Source organism: Coregonus clupeaformis, chromosome 36 (genome assembly GCF_020615455.1).
Source record: "Coregonus clupeaformis isolate EN_2021a chromosome 36, ASM2061545v1, whole genome shotgun sequence".
In the NCBI taxonomy this organism is placed as follows: Eukaryota; Metazoa; Chordata; class Actinopteri; order Salmoniformes; family Salmonidae; genus Coregonus; species Coregonus clupeaformis.
Genome location: NC_059227.1, coordinates 34,813,804 through 34,830,057, shown reverse-complemented (window position 1 = coordinate 34,830,057; position 16,254 = coordinate 34,813,804). Strand labels below are relative to the sequence as shown.

General features: G+C 42.4%; 2 protein-coding genes across 9 annotated transcripts; one reads left to right on the top strand and one right to left on the bottom strand.

Annotated features, from left to right (window-relative positions):
* Positions 1-485: 485 nt before the first annotated feature.
* LOC121562611 (rhomboid domain-containing protein 2) lies at positions 486-5,978 on the bottom strand. Of its 3 annotated transcripts, none has more exons than XM_041874832.2 (5): positions 4,917-5,978; positions 4,050-4,167; positions 2,153-2,557; positions 1,549-1,696; positions 486-1,301 (listed from the first exon to the last, which is right to left on the bottom strand). In XM_041874832.2, exons 1-5 carry the CDS (start codon positions 5,361-5,363, stop codon positions 812-814), a joined length of 1,608 nt encoding a protein of 535 aa, XP_041730766.2. In that variant the 5' UTR covers positions 5,364-5,978; the 3' UTR covers positions 486-811. The 3 variants fall into 3 exon arrangements, with proteins under 3 accessions (XP_041730766.2, XP_041730764.2, XP_041730765.1); XM_041874830.2 differs by having other exon boundaries at positions 4,926-5,978; XM_041874831.2 differs by lacking the exons at positions 4,050-4,167; positions 4,917-5,978 and adding an exon at positions 2,779-3,025.
* LOC121562614 lies at positions 3,966-16,254 on the top strand. Of its 6 annotated transcripts, none has more exons than XM_041874836.2 (9): positions 3,966-3,994; positions 4,077-4,151; positions 4,292-4,330; positions 4,467-4,541; positions 11,392-11,496; positions 11,580-11,723; positions 11,807-11,899; positions 13,178-13,688; positions 13,820-13,911. In XM_041874836.2, the coding sequence occupies exons 2-8, from the start codon at positions 4,113-4,115 to the stop codon at positions 13,541-13,543; spliced, it is 861 nt and encodes a 286-aa protein (XP_041730770.1). In that variant the 5' UTR covers positions 3,966-3,994; positions 4,077-4,112; the 3' UTR covers positions 13,544-13,688; positions 13,820-13,911. The 6 variants fall into 6 exon arrangements, with proteins under 6 accessions (XP_041730770.1, XP_041730768.1, XP_041730773.1 ...); XM_041874834.2 differs by having other exon boundaries at positions 13,124-13,688; XM_041874839.2 differs by lacking the exon at positions 11,580-11,723 and having other exon boundaries at positions 13,124-13,688.

Genomic DNA, 16,254 nt, shown 5'->3' with positions numbered 1-16,254 from the left:
TCTAGAGCAGAATGTTTTTGGTTTAAGGTTAAAGATACTCAATAAGATAAATTGTTACTGGTCATAATCCTATCGTTGTCGAGACTTTTTAGTTTTGTCTCGAAGGGGGGAATATGTAGTATATTAAAATTATGTCTTTGTTAAAGGTTTTTCATGAAGAAATGGAAGGTTGATTATTGCTATCCAGAGGGAAGGTTTTAGCGTGACGTCACATATGACAAACAGGAAGTGGGTGGTAAGATACGGGGATTGAACAGTAGAGGGAGCTATTCAACTCTTGGAAGGCTATATAAAGGGGGGAGCGGTGACGAAGAGTTAGAATACAGGAAGATTTATTTGGGGACTGTTTCTCCGGATCTCCGCGGGTCCGTACTTACGCTGTAACTCGTGGTATTAATAAAAGTCTCTAGAACACGATATAGCCTAAGGGATTCTTTGATCGACAGCAATACCCACCAGCATTCGACACGACACCACAGAAGAAAAAGTGGACCTTCAAGTACTGCCTCAAACCACATGTCCAAGCATATTACATCTCAATGTATAACATGAGACAGAAAACACATTGAATGACAACTATGGGCTCGATTAAATCCGTATTGCCGTAGTTCAGAGCTATAGCGGCTTATAACCACACTGACATTTTTTTTTTTTTTATGTTATTAGTTATACCAAGAGTTGACGTTTTTACAAGGATTGTGATTGCTGAAAATAGCACGCTTGAAATGTAAATGTAATTTCCGGTCTTCGCGAACATTGCCTTTAAATTTCAATCGAGCTATAGCGGTTTTGCCGTTACGGATTGAAGTCATCAATCTGTCAGTGAAGACACAGGTGCTCCTGGGTGAACCATCACAGATTCTGGCAGTGACTCCAGCATTTTTGCTGTGAAACTCTGGGGGGCACTGACAGACACAGACAGTGGACTGAGGTGGGAATGTTGAGAATGTGGATGTTGAGCCACTGGAGCCCAGTGACTGCTGGTTTGAGAGGCAGATGCATGCCCATGACTGAGTCCATGGCCGAAGCTGTGTTCGTGACTATGTCCATGACCTTGGCTGTGGCTGCAGCTGTGTCCATGTTCGTGACTATGTCCGTGACTTGGCCCAAAGCTATGCTTGAGGCCATATCCATGGTTGTGTCCATTATAACCTGAGAGCTGAACAGGGCTCCCCTGTGTATAGTAGGAGTTGGCCCAGCCTTCAAATGTCTTTGGTGTGGTCTCGGTAGCCTGTAGGTTGGAGGTAAAGGACACTGGAGCGTAGGCTTGGACTGGGTAGGAGCCTGGGGTTGGAATGATTCTGCAATCAATGAGAACGTGGACAGATTTCAGAGAGCCTATCTATACCAGTAATTCTCTATCTAATCATGGGGGACCACTAGGTGCCTATTGTACAGTATTCAATTACAGCTGCGGATCATCAATTATAACTGCACCTCATTATACTGTAGTACATTATGTGCTCTGGCTTGCACACAGCAATTGTTATTTAATGACCTCTTGTCTTGTCTGATAAATGATATGTCTGGTGCTTTCTCAGTACTTACGGTGGGTGGACCGTCTTCCTTCTCTCCTCTGTTGATGCAGGGACATACAGGACACCAATGTTCCTCAGCAGCCTGAAAGGCATCTTCTTGTCCAGCACTGATGCCCTGGCATCGGACATGTCCAGAAGTGAGAGCCAGCCCTTACCGTCTGTTTCACCAGTGCAAGTTAAGGAGAATGTGTGACGCAGTGATGCAAGATTTTTTCTAAACAAACATGCCATAATGTTCAGCAGCAGGATTCATATACAACACCTATAACCTATTACCACTTAACTACACTACTAAGCACACTTATAAAGCTGTGACATACTGCAGAGGAGTGTATCAGTTATTTTGAACCACAATGAGGTTATAGCCGGCCGCGACCGGGAGACCCATGGGGCGGCGCACAATTGGCCCAGCGTCGTCCAGGGTAGGGGAGGGAATGGCCGGCAGGGATGTAGCTCAGTTGGTAGAGCATGGCGTTTGCAACGCCAGGGTTGTGGGTTCGATTCCCACGGGGGGCCAGTATGAAAAATTAAAAAATAACTCACTAACTGTAAGTCGCTCTGGATAAGAGCGTCTGCTAAATGACTAAAATGTAAATGTAAATGAGTAAGGATACAGATCCCCCCTGCGATGATGGCGATGGCATTGCAAAGGAAGACAGTGTGTGGGACCAAAAGTGTTATGATGAACAGAAACAGCCAGGGCAGGGCTAACATGGGTACAGTGACCCCGAAAAGAAAGCCCTTAACCATACGGGAGTGCACTGTGGCCATACCCATAAGGGAGAGGGACACTGGAATGAACCCCTCCACCTGTTTCTGGGCAGATGCACCAAACAGTAGCAGACCCAGTATGGTGTACAACACCCCTGTGCTGATAGAGAGCAGCAGAAACATGAGGAGGAACCGAACAGTCCCCACACTCTTCTCAATGCCTCCACAGAGGGGCACCAGAACCCCAATACTGAGGAGTAGCTGGGTCACTGTCTTGTGGTGGAAGGAGTATGTGATGAGCTTGTGCACTGCAAAGGAAGAGGAAAGGATTAAAACATAAATGATAGGGTTGACAGACATAAGCTGCACTGGTGTGTTGTGCTGTAGCCTGCTGCTGTAGCCTACTGGCACCATCTGTTACATTAGCTATACGTTTTAGCAAGCTAGCTAACGTTACAACACTCTCATTCAAAGTAGCTACTGAGCATATATGACTGTTGATTCACTCAGACCCTCCTAGCTAACTTACCATGCCCATTGCCAAAAACTGTCGTTCCAAGACTGAAGACATCCTCTGATAAACCGAAATATGTAGTGACAGTAAACAAAACAAATGATACTCTAATGACAGCAACAATCCCACTCGTGAGCCTGAACTCAGGAGTAAAACTCTTGAACCTCTGAACCATATGTTTTAAAACTATTCGGATATCATTTTGATGCCCAATGCATATTTGTCAAACTTGGATAATCAAGTACAATAATCAATCTTTTCCTCCAATATTGCGTAAAACTTTAGCCAGATTATAGGTAGCTAGCTAGCTAGCTAGAGGTTCCCACTAGATAACAAAGCCACAAATTACAAATAGGCTATATCTTAAAAATTAATGAAAACAAAAATAGGCTTTTTGGTCTTAATTTAAGGTTGGGCATAAGGTTAGCAGTGTGGTTAAGTTTAAAATCCGAGTTTAAGAAGATGAATTGTAGAAATAGGCGGGCAAGCTTGCTAAGCAAAAACAAATGTACTGGACTTCCGCATTTGGATTTGTCACAACCACAAAGTTGCTCAACTGTTGCTCAGATCATCAAGTGCTGCATTTGAAGACACTGCCACCTGCTGACATGTGCCTCAAATGTGATGATCAAAGAGTCCTCAACAGCCATTTGAGTTAGATAGCTAGATAGATTTTATTTGACAGTTATGAATTACGACCAGGGGGAGATACCACCAGTCCAGTCCCATACAAGCCTTTCCTGTGACGTATTATGCGCGGCCATAAAACTGTGACCTATTGTGACGTAACCAAGCATAAATTCACTACATAAACTGTGTTCAGCTTTGATACAATCAGTACAATCGCTTTCTTCAGTCAGGTTGTTTCAGGTGCATAGTCTGCCCTAGCTGACACTGTGCAGAGAATAAATACTACGATTGGAAACGGTTGGATAGACCCGTGCGCACTGCACAAGGTGATTTGGAGTTTAGAACGTCTGGTAGGCTCTTACATTCTTTGGTCCCAAATGGCACCCTGTAGTGTACTACTTTTGACCTGTGCCCATTGGACTCAGGTCAAAATAAGTGCAATATATGGGCACTGGGGTGCCATTTGGGACATGCCCTTTATGCGTGTGTGTGCCAGGATATGTTTTGTGCCAATCAATTGATGGAAATGTATCCCTCAGAAAGCAAGATGAATCGTAATGATGAGTGAATCAAAAGAGCTTTAAGGCGCCGCCCTTATGTGTTAAATATCAAATATATATATATATATTTAAAAAATCTTCTGTTTTTGTTATCACCTTTTAAATGGAGTGTTGTGTTGACAGTTGAATCCAGTGAGGGTGAACACCCCTGATTCTGTGATGTGGCCAACCGGCAAAGTGCGCAGAAGGCCAAGGCCTGTAAGTCAAATCTGACCTGAAAACAATAACACATAAACATTAGTTATGCTGCATGTACAAACTGCAGTTATCACAATAAAAGCAAGTGCAGATATCCCTCCTTATCTAACCACATTTGAAATGGAATATTGTCTTGACAGTCTACTTCAGTGCAGACCCCTCAGATCCACAAAAGGCCTGTATGTCACATTCAAATCAACCACATAACAGTAGCTACTTAAATTATTTATTGATAGCTACATCATTTATTTCCAAGTTATTTCCAAGGCCAAAATGAGCAAAAGAGTGTTACATTTTTTTCTTTACTGTTCACAGCCAATCATTGTGAGCTGTGGGCAGGAACAGACATCTGGGGATGGATGGGACATCAATCCAGAGCCTCTTAGCCAGGTCAGACATCTCTGCTGTTCCCATAGAGACAGAACAGATAGATCAATCTGTTGATTCATATGGCCATTTTGGTTGGCTTGGTTGAATTGACAATCATTCATTAGAAATGCTAAAGAATGGGGCGGAGCTAGCATGTTGGAGTGAACGGCTGTGTGTGAGAGGCTCCCGCAACTTTTTTGCGAAATAATCTAACCTAACTTACTTTATTGCACTTGTTACAACAAACTTTTCTTACTAATACAATATTGTAACTTTCTATGTGAAAATGCCTAGTAATAAGCGACCAAAGGACAATAAATCCACATCAGAGGTCTACACCCCACCAAACAACGAGACAAACATGGCGGAAGGCACAGGTAACAACGTGACACTTACAGAACTTACCCGGGCTTTGGGAGAACTACGTGTTGCTATAGCGGAGGATCTTAAGGCTACTATTGCTGAACTGGACACTAAAATCGAGAGCACCATTCGAACGGTCGCTTCGCAGGGCCAGAGTATTGTGGACCTTGAGAAAGCTTCTGAATTCAACGCTGGTAGGATCGACGAGTTAGAGATGCTATGCACGTCATTGCAGGATAATGTGCAGAGGCTTTCTGTGAAAGTGGTCGACCTGGAGGGCAGATCCAGGCGGCATAACCTTTGCGTTGTGGGTCTGGCAGAAGGGGTGGAGGCGGGCTCTCGCCCCACCGACTTCTTCGCCAAGCTACTGAAGGATGCAATGGGACCGGATGTTTTGGCGTCGGATCCCCTAGTGGACCGTGCACATCGCGCCCTTGTCCCAGTGCCTGGACCGGGCCAGCGTCCTCGCCCAGTAATCATCTGTTGTCACAGTTTCAAGACCAAGGATCTTATCCTGCGCGAGGCTCGAATGAGGGGCAACCTGTTACATAAAGGGCACCCCTTTCGTGTCTATGAGGACTATGCGCCCGATGTGGCAAAGCACCGCGCTGGCTACAGAGATGTCATGACCAAACTCTACAAACTCCATCTTCACCCAGCCTTGCTCTTCCCTGCAAGACTAAGAATTACCCCGCCTTCCGGGGAGAAGATCTGGCTCTCCTCGGTTCTGGACGCAGAGAAGTTTGTCCGGGAATATACACCAATCCCCCGTACAGGTTAGAGTGCCTTGTCATTGTGTGTTAAGGTCTGCTCACGGACTCGAATCCATACCATACCATACCATAACGGGTGAAACCGTATTAAACGGTCTCAGCAAGGGCTACCGAACATGTAATACGATGAGCTGACCAATGGAGGGCGGTCAGAGCTCTCACTTAACGTTAATTTCACTTTCATTCCGACTGGGTTTAGAGCGATGCCTGTTTGGGAGGCCTTCCAGGTCGGATCATTGACACTTTCGGATGGATATACTTATATTCCCCCATTTTTGTTTTGTTTCGTTATTTATTTTTCAATTCTTACATTATTCCTGTGCGTACATATAATAATAATTATTTGTACTTTATTATTATTTTCTCTTAGCATTTTAGTATTATGTATGTGTATATTTTAAATTTGTATAGATTATTATTCTGGGGTATGCATGTTTGTGTATGTAGATGTGTGTGTATGGATGTATATGTGTATGCGTGTGTATGTATCTGTATATATTTAAGAATATTTATTTTATATGTATATATTTTTTGGGGTGTGTGTATGTATGTGTGCGTGTATACGTGTGTATATGTGTGTGCGTATGTATATATATATATATATATACGTATGTGTGTGTGTGTATGTATGTAGGTATGCACATGTATGTGTGTGTGGATGTGTATGTGTGCACATATGTATATATAAATCACTATTTTTTTTAAATTATTTGAAAATAATGTATTATTATTATTATTATTATTTTTACATTTTTTAATTTTTTTACATTTTTATTTACTTTGTTATTTTTTTGATTGGGGGGTACGTTCAATTTATCAAAATCCTTGTTCCCTTCTCCTAACCCACAATATGTAACTGTCCTGCTGTCTATGTCGGTTACTGATGGTTTATGTTTAGACCGGTATTGCTTAGCAATAGAATCTTGTGATGATACATCTTGCTTATCTCAGGGATTGACCCAAGATTAACCTTAAGTGCGCAATATGTTTAAGTTGCAACTTATTCTGTTTAGGTTTATTAGATGCTAATTGAACACTTTAAGTGCGGGAGCCTCCTCAGTTCATATGTTAGTAGAAGTTCTAGGATAGCGAGAGGTGAGCGCATAGTTGGGATTTTATTTGTGTTTTACCTCTTGTTCGAGGGCGCGCCGTGCTTTTTTGGCATCGGCCAGACAATGTGTTTGTTATTTTTATTTTCATATTTATTTCTGTCCTATGTGTGTATGCCTGTTAAATGTGGGTTGATGGGGGGGTAAAGGTTGGGGAAAGTAGGGGAACAGGGTGGAGAGTAAAGGTGCTTGCGGGGGGGAGGGGTGGGTTGGATACTGCTCGGGTGTAGGTGCTACATATGCTGATCGTGATGGTTTGGTGCGCTTTCTTACCTTTTTAGTGAGTTACATGTTATGCAGGCCACCATAGGAACTACAAATGAGAGGAGGGCGGGACTTACATTCACTTCCTGGAATGTCAAGGGTTTAAACGAACCAATTAAGAGAGGCAGGGTCCTAGCCCACTTGAAAGCACTTTCGTCTGATATTATATTTTTGCAAGAAACCCATCTGAAAAACAAATCTCATAACAGACTTAAATGTAAGTGGGTGGGACAAGTGTATCACTCTAACTTCTCTGCCAAAACGAGAGGCACAGCGATTCTGGTACGGAAAGGAATTCCCTTTCTACATAAAACCACTATTGTGGATAAAGAGGGTCGTTATGTGATCGTAATAGGAGAGATCCATTCTACTTCTGTAACTCTACTAAATATCTATGGGCCAAACATTGATAACCCCTCTTTTTTCAAAAGAGTCCTTGCCCTGATTCCAGATATCTCCCATACTAATCTGGTCATTGGAGGGGACCTTAACTGTGTACTAGACCAATATTTGGATAGATCCTCTACCCGGCGAACCCCTACCTCCTATTCAAGCGAATTCTTGAATACCTACATAAAAAATTCTAACTTATTTGATATATGGAGGATCTCTAATCCTACGGGTAGGGAATACTCCTTTTACTCTCATGTTCACAATGTATATACTCGAATTGACTACTTTTTGGTTGATGCTAAACTACTCCCCTATACCTGTAATGTGAGATATCATGATATTATAATCTCTGACCACAGTCCACTCATCTTCTCCCTGAGATTGGGTGACATCGTACCAAACGAGAGGGTCTGGAGGTTGAATCCTCAGCTCCTCACAGAACCAACATTCTGTGAACATCTTAAAGACCAAATTACATTTTTATTTGATACCAACGACAACACAGAGACTTCCCCAGCATTATTGTGGGAAACGCTGGAGGCTTATTTGAGAGGCTGTATCATCTCCTTTCAGACTGCCAGTAGGCAAAACAGAAAAAAATTGGTAGAACTGGAGGGACAAATTCACTTACTGGATAGGGAGAATGCTAGACATCCATCTATGGAGAAACATAAACAAATTATGTCTTTAAAATTTTAATACAATCAGATCCTCTCGGCTAAAATTGCTAAATCTTTTCTCTATGCCAAGCAAAAATATTTTGAGTTTGGTGACAAACCACACAAATTACTCGCCAGACAACTTCGAAAAAACGTGAGTGACCGAATGATTCACAAAGTTAAATCTGCATCTGGGGAATTACTCTCCTCCCCCAAAGACATCAATGACAGATTCCGTCAGTTTTATGAGACTCTATATACATCTAAAGCGGATCCTAATCCCTTAATTATGCATAACTTTTTGGAGGACTGTAATCTTCCTGCCCTGAACCAGGAAGACTCTAACTTCCTGAATAAGGAAATATCTCTTGAAGAAATTAGAGAAACAATTAAATCTCTAAAGAGTGGCAAGACCCCGGGCCCAGATGGATACCCTGGTGAATTCTATAAAACATTCAGCAACATGCTATCTCCCTACCTGCACAAAATGTTGGTTCGGGCCAATGAGGATGGAGCTCTCCCATCTACTTTGGATGAGGCGTTTATTACAGTTATACATAAGAAGGGTAAAGATCCGGAAGAGGTAGGGTCATACAGACCAATATCCCTCCTTAATACAGACCAAAAGATTTTAGCAAAAACTCTGGCTAACAGGCTTAGCACTTTAATTGGCAAATTGGTCCATTCGGACCAGACCGGCTTTATCCCTAATAGAAACTCATTCTTCAATCTCAGGCGCCTCTTCACATTATGTATTCTCAGAGGTTACCTAACGTGGACCTTGCCGTTATATCTCTTGACGCTCGAAAAGGCCTTTGACCAAGTTGAGTGGCCCTATCTATTCAAGGTCCTACAGAAATTTAATATTGGAGATGGGTTCATAAATTGGATCCAGCTTTTATATAGGAACCCCTGTGCGAGAATACTCACTAACCAATCAATGTCGCCCCGATTTAACCTCCACAGAGGGACAAGGCAGGGTTGTGCGCTGTCGCCTATGCTCTTCGCCCTAATTATTGAACCTCTCGCTCAAGCGATCAGATCTCATTCAGCAATACACGGCTATAATACTAAAGATACTCTAAATAAGATTTCCCTATACGCAGATGATATTCTCCTCTATGTAACAGAACCCCACGCTAGTATTCCAGCTATTCTTGAGGTGATTAATTTGTTTGGTACCTTCTCGGGATATAGAATAAATTGGAACAAGAGGGAATTAATGCCCATACGGTTGCAAAACACCTCCTGGCTAGAACATCTTCCAGTTAAGTTATCTTCAGAAAAATGTATCTACCTTGGAATTGTAGTTACCAAACAATACTCCTTACTATTTAAAGAGAATTTCCCTTCTCTGATGCAAAATCTCAAGGCAAACAAACAGTTTTGGAGAACTCTCCCAATTTCTCTGCTCGGAAGAATTAATGCCATTAAAATGGTCTTCCTCCCACAACTGCTCTACCTATACCAGAACATCCCAGTATTCATACCTAAATCATTTCATAAACAACTGGACTCTATTATCAATCCTTTCATCTGGGATTATAAAACACACAGGATAGGTATAAAACACCTATGTAAATCCAAGATGGAAGGAGGATTGTCTCTCCCAAATTTTATATTTTACTATTGGGCCGCTAACCTCCGCGCTGTTACGTTTTTGCTGGATGACGCAACCCCGCCATCCAGCTGGCTTAGCATGGAGCGGGAGGAGTGTCACCCCTTCTCTATTGGTGCCGTGATTTTGTCACCTGTTAATCTGGAGATGTCACTTTACCATAACAATCCTATTATACATAGCACAGTCCGAATCTGGAAGCAAATTAAAGTCCACTTTGAGCTTAGACCAATATCATTCATGCTCCCTGTTGCCAGGAATCCCTCCTTTGCCCCCTCTAACCTTGATAACACCTTTGAGCGATGGGGAGAGTTGGGGATAAGTACCATAGGGGATTTATATATAGGAGGGACCTTTGCTTCCTTTGAAGCGCTGAGGGAAACTTATAACCTTCCCAGAAGTAACTTTTTCAGATACCTACAAATTAGAGACTATGTTAGAAAACACCTCCCAACATTTGAGAATGCTAAACCTTCCATGTTTGACGGATGCATAAAAATATGCCCCACCTCAGACAAACTGATATCTCGTCTATATGACGCTTTTCAATCTGTTAGCGCACCCTCTACAGATGCCATTAAGGCAAAATGGGAGGAAGAACTAGGGACTGATATTTCGGTGGCAGACTGGGAGGATAGCTTGGAGTATATCCACACCTGCTCCATTAACTCCAGACATCGTCTCATACAATTTAAGGTATTACACAGATTACACTACTCCAAAACTAAACTGCATAGGATATTTCCTGATACATCCCCTATGTGTGATAAATGTCAGGCTGAGCAGGGTACACTACTCCACTGCTTTGCCCTATGCTCTAGTCTGTATGGTTATTGGTGTGGAATATTTGGGGTCCTCTCTGAAGTTCTGGAGACTTCAATAGACCCAGACCCGCTTCTGATAATCCTGGGAGTGTCCGATTCCCTAAACGGATTAACCAACTCCCAAAAACAACTCATCTCTTACAGTCTCATTTCGGCAAAAAAATTAATCTTGTTGTTTTGGAAAAGGAGGGAAGCGCCCTCTACCAAATTATGGCTCAGCGAAGTGGCAAAAACTGTACACTTAGAAAGAATTAGATATATTCTGAACAATAAATTATCAACATTTGATCAAATCTGGCAGCCTTTCCTCTCTTACCTGGACCAGTCGGTGCTGTGAATTTGTACTTTTTAACGCACTCTCAATTGTCATATTGTAATCTACCTTTGGGCAGCGTGTGCTGGCCCTGACACTCGAGCAGTCGGGAGGGGAATAGGGTGGAATAGGGGGGGGGTTACATATACCCTTTTTCTTTCTACCTGTCCCTGTTCTGTATGTCGTGTTTTGTAATATTTGTTTTGTGTCCAGAACTCTGGGTCTTGTTGTTCATGTCTGTTCTCTTATGTTTAGATAAGAACTGTACACATGTCTTTCATACCTATACACCATTCTTGTGTGTGTTCAATAAAAAAATATTTGAACAGAGAAATGCTAAAGAATCCTACAGTATGGAAAGTCTTTAGCCCCATCCCTAATGTTATGGGAGTTGCATTTATTGCATTTCAATACACTTGCATTTTCAATTACCCATAAATTACTCACTACTTGTACAACTATGTTGGATTGCCTAAATATTCAACATTTTCTTGACAGTCAATGCCAGTGTATTCTATGGCTGCCCTAAGTACATGCCTTTGTCTGTCTCCTCAGTCTGGAAGGGTGACTCGGCTGATGGATAGAAATGATGATGGGGTGATCTCATCCTCCAACTCTGATGACATCTCTATCTACTCCTTCACTGACTGTGAATCTGAGGTAAGACAGTTGTACACCATGTCTTTGTTGAGTGACATCACTGTAAGGAGAATAGTCTCTGACTAGTTGACTCTGATACCCAGTCTGATGATGAGGATCATGAAAGGAGGACACCACTGCTGAAAGTGAAGGATGAGGAGGATGGAAAGGTGACAAGGCTTAAAGTGAGGGATATAGTAGAGGACGACGATCTTTCTCTCCACTCCTTCGATGAGTCAGACTTTCTGGTATGTTCTGCAGCATGTATTTGAGTAACTCTTTGACTGAATGTGGAGAATGGACTATGACCAACTAGCTCTCTGACACACAGTGTGATAATGGCAATGATGCCTCTGCTGAGGACAGTCCAGGGCCTTCAAAGGAACCACTGAGAAAAGGGGCTTCACTGAAGGACCCTCGACTGGTAGGCTCTTACGTGTGTGTGTGTGTGTGTGTGTGTGTGTTAGTGGTGCGCGGGTCAGCTGTTTGTTCAACCGAACCCACCCGCAATTGCTAATAACCCATCCGCAACCGCCCGACTATATGTGATAAAGTGAAAATCTGAGGCCCGCACCTGACCCTAACCCGCAAATATAGAACACCGTCAGAACGATTTCTTAGCAGGGGGTGCAGGATTTTTTTGTGCCTAGTTTGGATATGTTTCTGCTTATAATTTCCAACATTTTGGTAGGCTATTTGTTAGTCAACTTGTCTATAATTAGATAGAAGACTAAATAAACCAAAAACTTTTAGGGATCAAGAAGAAAATGCAATAACTTAAGATCAAAAGGGAAACATTTTCTGTGCAAAATTTCCAAATGACATCAGTTTGACGGGTTGAAAACGACCAGACATGTTTCTGATAAGATTTCAGTTTGGCTTGGATGCACATTTTATGTGGTTGAAATATTATCAGCTTTTATGATGCTGATAAAGCAGTCCCTAGCTGCGCATTTGCATTCCCTCAAGATGCTGAAAGAAATCATATTTCTCCACTGCTGTTCCCGAGTCAAAATAAAGCCTACATTTGGTGTAGCCTATCATTTTACTGCAAGAAATGCTTAATTCTGCAGGAGTTAATATTAAGACTGTGAGAGGTTAAAGATCTACAGTCAGTGTCCAGATTTCAGTTTCCATCTAACCCATCTGAACAGTAGGCTGTTTGTTCCCTTGACGTGCCATAGGCCTATTTGAATCCCCCTCTTGTGACTGTCGAATTTCTATAGTGCCTCACAATCATCAAACATAACATAGGCACTGCCATCATCCTCTTTTAACACTTCACCAAATATTTTCCAAACATTACTTTTCTGGCCGTCCCTTCTTTATTTTCAACTTTCCATTTCGTAGCTTTTCTCTTATTGAATTAAAGCGTTTGGTGATTGGTGTGTAGTCTATCTGGCGCGCGTCAAGTTATGCCCTAAAGTTTAGGCTTACACACTAATGCCAAATAGCCTATAGATATAACTTGCACAATAATTATACATTTATGGATTTTTTAATGTATTGTTTTCTGTTTATTCAACAATATTTCATGACCCTAAATCCCCCGCCCTGTGGATATAACCGCAGGACTTCTGGTTATGAGTCAACCCGCGCATCACTAGTGTGTGTCACATCTCAATTGTTTGACCCGATGTCTGTACATATTATTGTGGCCAAACCCAACATCCCTCTCCCTGCCTCTGTGAGTGCCCTGAAGAAGGTGTCACGCCAGATGGAGGTGGTCCCTTCTGTCCGGCCCTGCAGGCAGCAGCTGGACAAGAAGACACAGTGGACCAACACCAATGAGGAGAGCCTGAGGAGAATTAAAGAAAACCTGGCCTCCATAGAGCTTGACCTGGAGGAAGGCCTGAAGACGGTCAATGACGGTCTGGACATCAACCAAGAGAGGCAGAAGAAGAATGAGGGATGCTTCAGAGCCTGGATTGAGAAGTGGATGGGGAGGAGGAAGGATGAAAGACTGAGGGATGAAGATGTGAATAGGGAAGACAATGGGAGGAGGGGCGAGGAGTTGAGGGCACTGATCCAAGTGATGAAGAGAAACTGCAGCAAAATGAGATCTTGAGGCAGTAGACCTGGACAGTTGGCTGAATGACTTGGAAAGGTTGAAAGTGGCTTTCAAGAAATGCACTGGAGAGATGGCCGAAATGGTAGAGAGCATGGCAGAAATGAAGACCAGCATAGCAAAGAAGTATGAAGTCCAGCGCTTTGTAAGTTACTCTTACTTATTGAGTGTAGTCATGTATCTAATGTATTTATAGATTAGTTATACAGTATATCTAGAGATTGTGTATAACATAGCACTGTCCTGACAGTTTGTTTGTTGTTTCTGGTATTACAGAGCCCAGGGAAAGTCTCTGGTCCTGTGCCTGGCCAGACTTGCCTTTCTCCTCTTGTGACCTCAGCACCCTGGACCCTGGCTGAAGCCCTACGGGCCCTGCCCTCTCCAGAGGATGTCCCAAAGCCTCTGACTCCTCCCAGCCCTGTCCCTGTCATTGTTGCTCCGCCTGCTGTGGAGTACTTACCATACCACCACAGCCCTCGCCTGGCCCCAATCACCAACCTGAGCGAGAACGGTAGGAAGCTGCTCCAGAAAATGTCAGGAGTGGCCCCACAGGTGAGAGGAAATACAGAAAGCCCTTGCCTGGCCCCCATCACCAATACAGGAAGCCCTCGCCTGGCCCCCATCACCAACCTGAGTGAGAACAGCAGGAAGCTGCTCCAGGAAATGGCGCAGAAAATGACAGGAGTGTACCCACAGGTGAGAGGAAACAGGAAGGGGATATTGGCCATATGTCCTACAGTATATCATAACTCTAGATATCGTAGCTCAAGAGTAGAAAATAGCCATAAGCTTATATTACTTTATCTCCTTGTCCAAAATATTCAGGAAGGGAAGGTCAAAAGGAAAAAGGGCAAGGCAAAAAAGCGAGTGAAGCAAGAGCAGGCTAGTAACATGAAGCAGGTGGAAAATGTTGGAGAAAGTAAGGAGGACAAGAAAGAGGAAAATAAGAGTCTGAGGAAGAGGTGAGGAAATAGAAGAAGGAGAAGTAGAACATAACAAGGGCATTTTTGAGATTTATAGAAATAGAATGAGGTAGAGAATTATAGAAATAGAATGAGGTAGCAGAGAAAGAGCAGCTATCTGATGTGTAAGTGAAAACTACTATTTATTGTCCTGTTTGATTGACAGGTTTCTCCAGTGGCTGCTGCCCAAACTGAGATGTTTGAATAAATAATGGCCATCTACTACTACAACACACACACACACAGATATTTTGAGTATTGCTTACTCCTCCAATACACACAGAAACTTAATTTCAGACACAGGAACTATGTTTAGAAAAATACACATATTGGTCTCGTTCTAATATTTTGAGACATGCACTATTCTTTAAAATAAAAAAACTACAAAAAATGTTTGAAATATGCATTTTCAATAAAGCTTTTGAAATTGCAATTATTTGTGTCAGACTGTTTTTTTGTTCTTCATTAATTACAGCAAGGGAACAATTATTGTAGTGACATTACATGACATGTTATGTACCAGTGGGTGTTTTATATTCTGCTGTCCTGCACTGGATCCCACTGTAGGTGGCAGTAGTGCACAAAATAGTTGGTTTGCTCACCAGAAACCCAACCAGGCAGAGAGACTATTGTTACCATGCAACGAGCAGATGCTTCAGTGCAGGGTTGCCATGTCCGCAGTTTTGCTAACATTTGGGCTACTTTGAAAACGATGTCGCGGGGGGTAAACATGGCATTTCTTCAAACAAAACATATTTTTCACTGTGACCTGCTGCTGACTACCAGGCAGTGAGCAGGCAGGTTGTTACTGAATGAGCAGTAGGAAGGGGGAGGGCCGTGTTCATTCAAAAATCATGTCAAACACTATTATTGCAACTTATTATGTGAGTTGTTAAGCATATTTTTACTCCTGAACTTATTTAGGCTTGCCATAACAAATGGGTTGAATACATATTGACTCAAGACATTTCAGCTTTTCATTTTTTATAGCTTTCTAAACATTTCTAAAAACATAATTCCACTTTGACATTATGGGGTGTTGTGTGTAGGTCAGTGACAGAAAATCTCAATTTATTCCATTTTAAATTCAGGCTGTAACACAACAAAATGTGGGTGTGAATACTTCCTGAAGGCACAGTACATGTACAAGCTTTGAGGGTTTTTTGAAAGAGAAAATCCATCATTATTGTGTGCCTACTGTAAATATGGCTGCCACTTGTCTTTTCCTAGGAATGCTCGGAACATGGCGCGGGATGTGCAGAATTCCTTCTATGACATCGTTGAGGAGGTGGGAGGTCTCACACACACACAGGCTGTGGCTTACATCAAGAAGCTGATGACCAAGGGCCGCTACTCTCAGGACGTGTGGAGCTAAGGAAGATTAAGTTAACGTTACAGCACACCCTCACAACCCCATATGTTAACCTATTTCTTTCGGGTGGAGGGTGAGTGGTAACGGAAAACAGTTTTAAACTGTTTTTGGAGGTAACGTGTCAGCACATAATCACTAAATGGAAAGACGTATGAATGAATGTTTGTTGTACTTATTGTCTTGTTGTGTAATCTTACTGACAGCATTTTGTAGAGACTCGTGCTGAGAGGTAGTGCAATTCATTCAAGATTGGTTGGGAATGGGCTCATACTCCAAATCGACCCCTAACCCCCAGGCCTTTCATGTACACTGAACAAAATATAAACGCAACATGTAAAGTGTTGGTCCCATGTTTCATGAGCTGAAATAAAAGATCC

Coding starts and splice junctions, on each gene's coding strand:
- LOC121562614 (XM_041874834.2), top strand. CDS start 4,113: ATGTGGCCAACCGGCAAAGTGCGCAGAAGGCCAAGGCCT. Junction 4,542..11,391: donor ATCCAGAGCCTCTTAGCCAG/GTCAGACATCTC, acceptor CTGTCTCCTCAG/TCTGGAAGGGTGACTCGGCT. Junction 11,497..11,579: donor TCACTGACTGTGAATCTGAG/GTAAGACAGTTG, acceptor TCTGATACCCAG/TCTGATGATGAGGATCATGA.
- LOC121562611 (XM_041874832.2), bottom strand. CDS start 5,363: ATGATTACTGGGCGAGGACGCTGGCCCGGTCCAGGCACTGGGACAAGG. Junction 1,697..2,152: donor CATCATCGCAGGGGGGATCT/GTATCCTTACTC, acceptor CTGGTGAAACAG/ACGGTAAGGGCTGGCTCTCA. Junction 1,302..1,548: donor AGGAAGACGGTCCACCCACC/GTAAGTACTGAG, acceptor CATTGATTGCAG/AATCATTCCAACCCCAGGCT.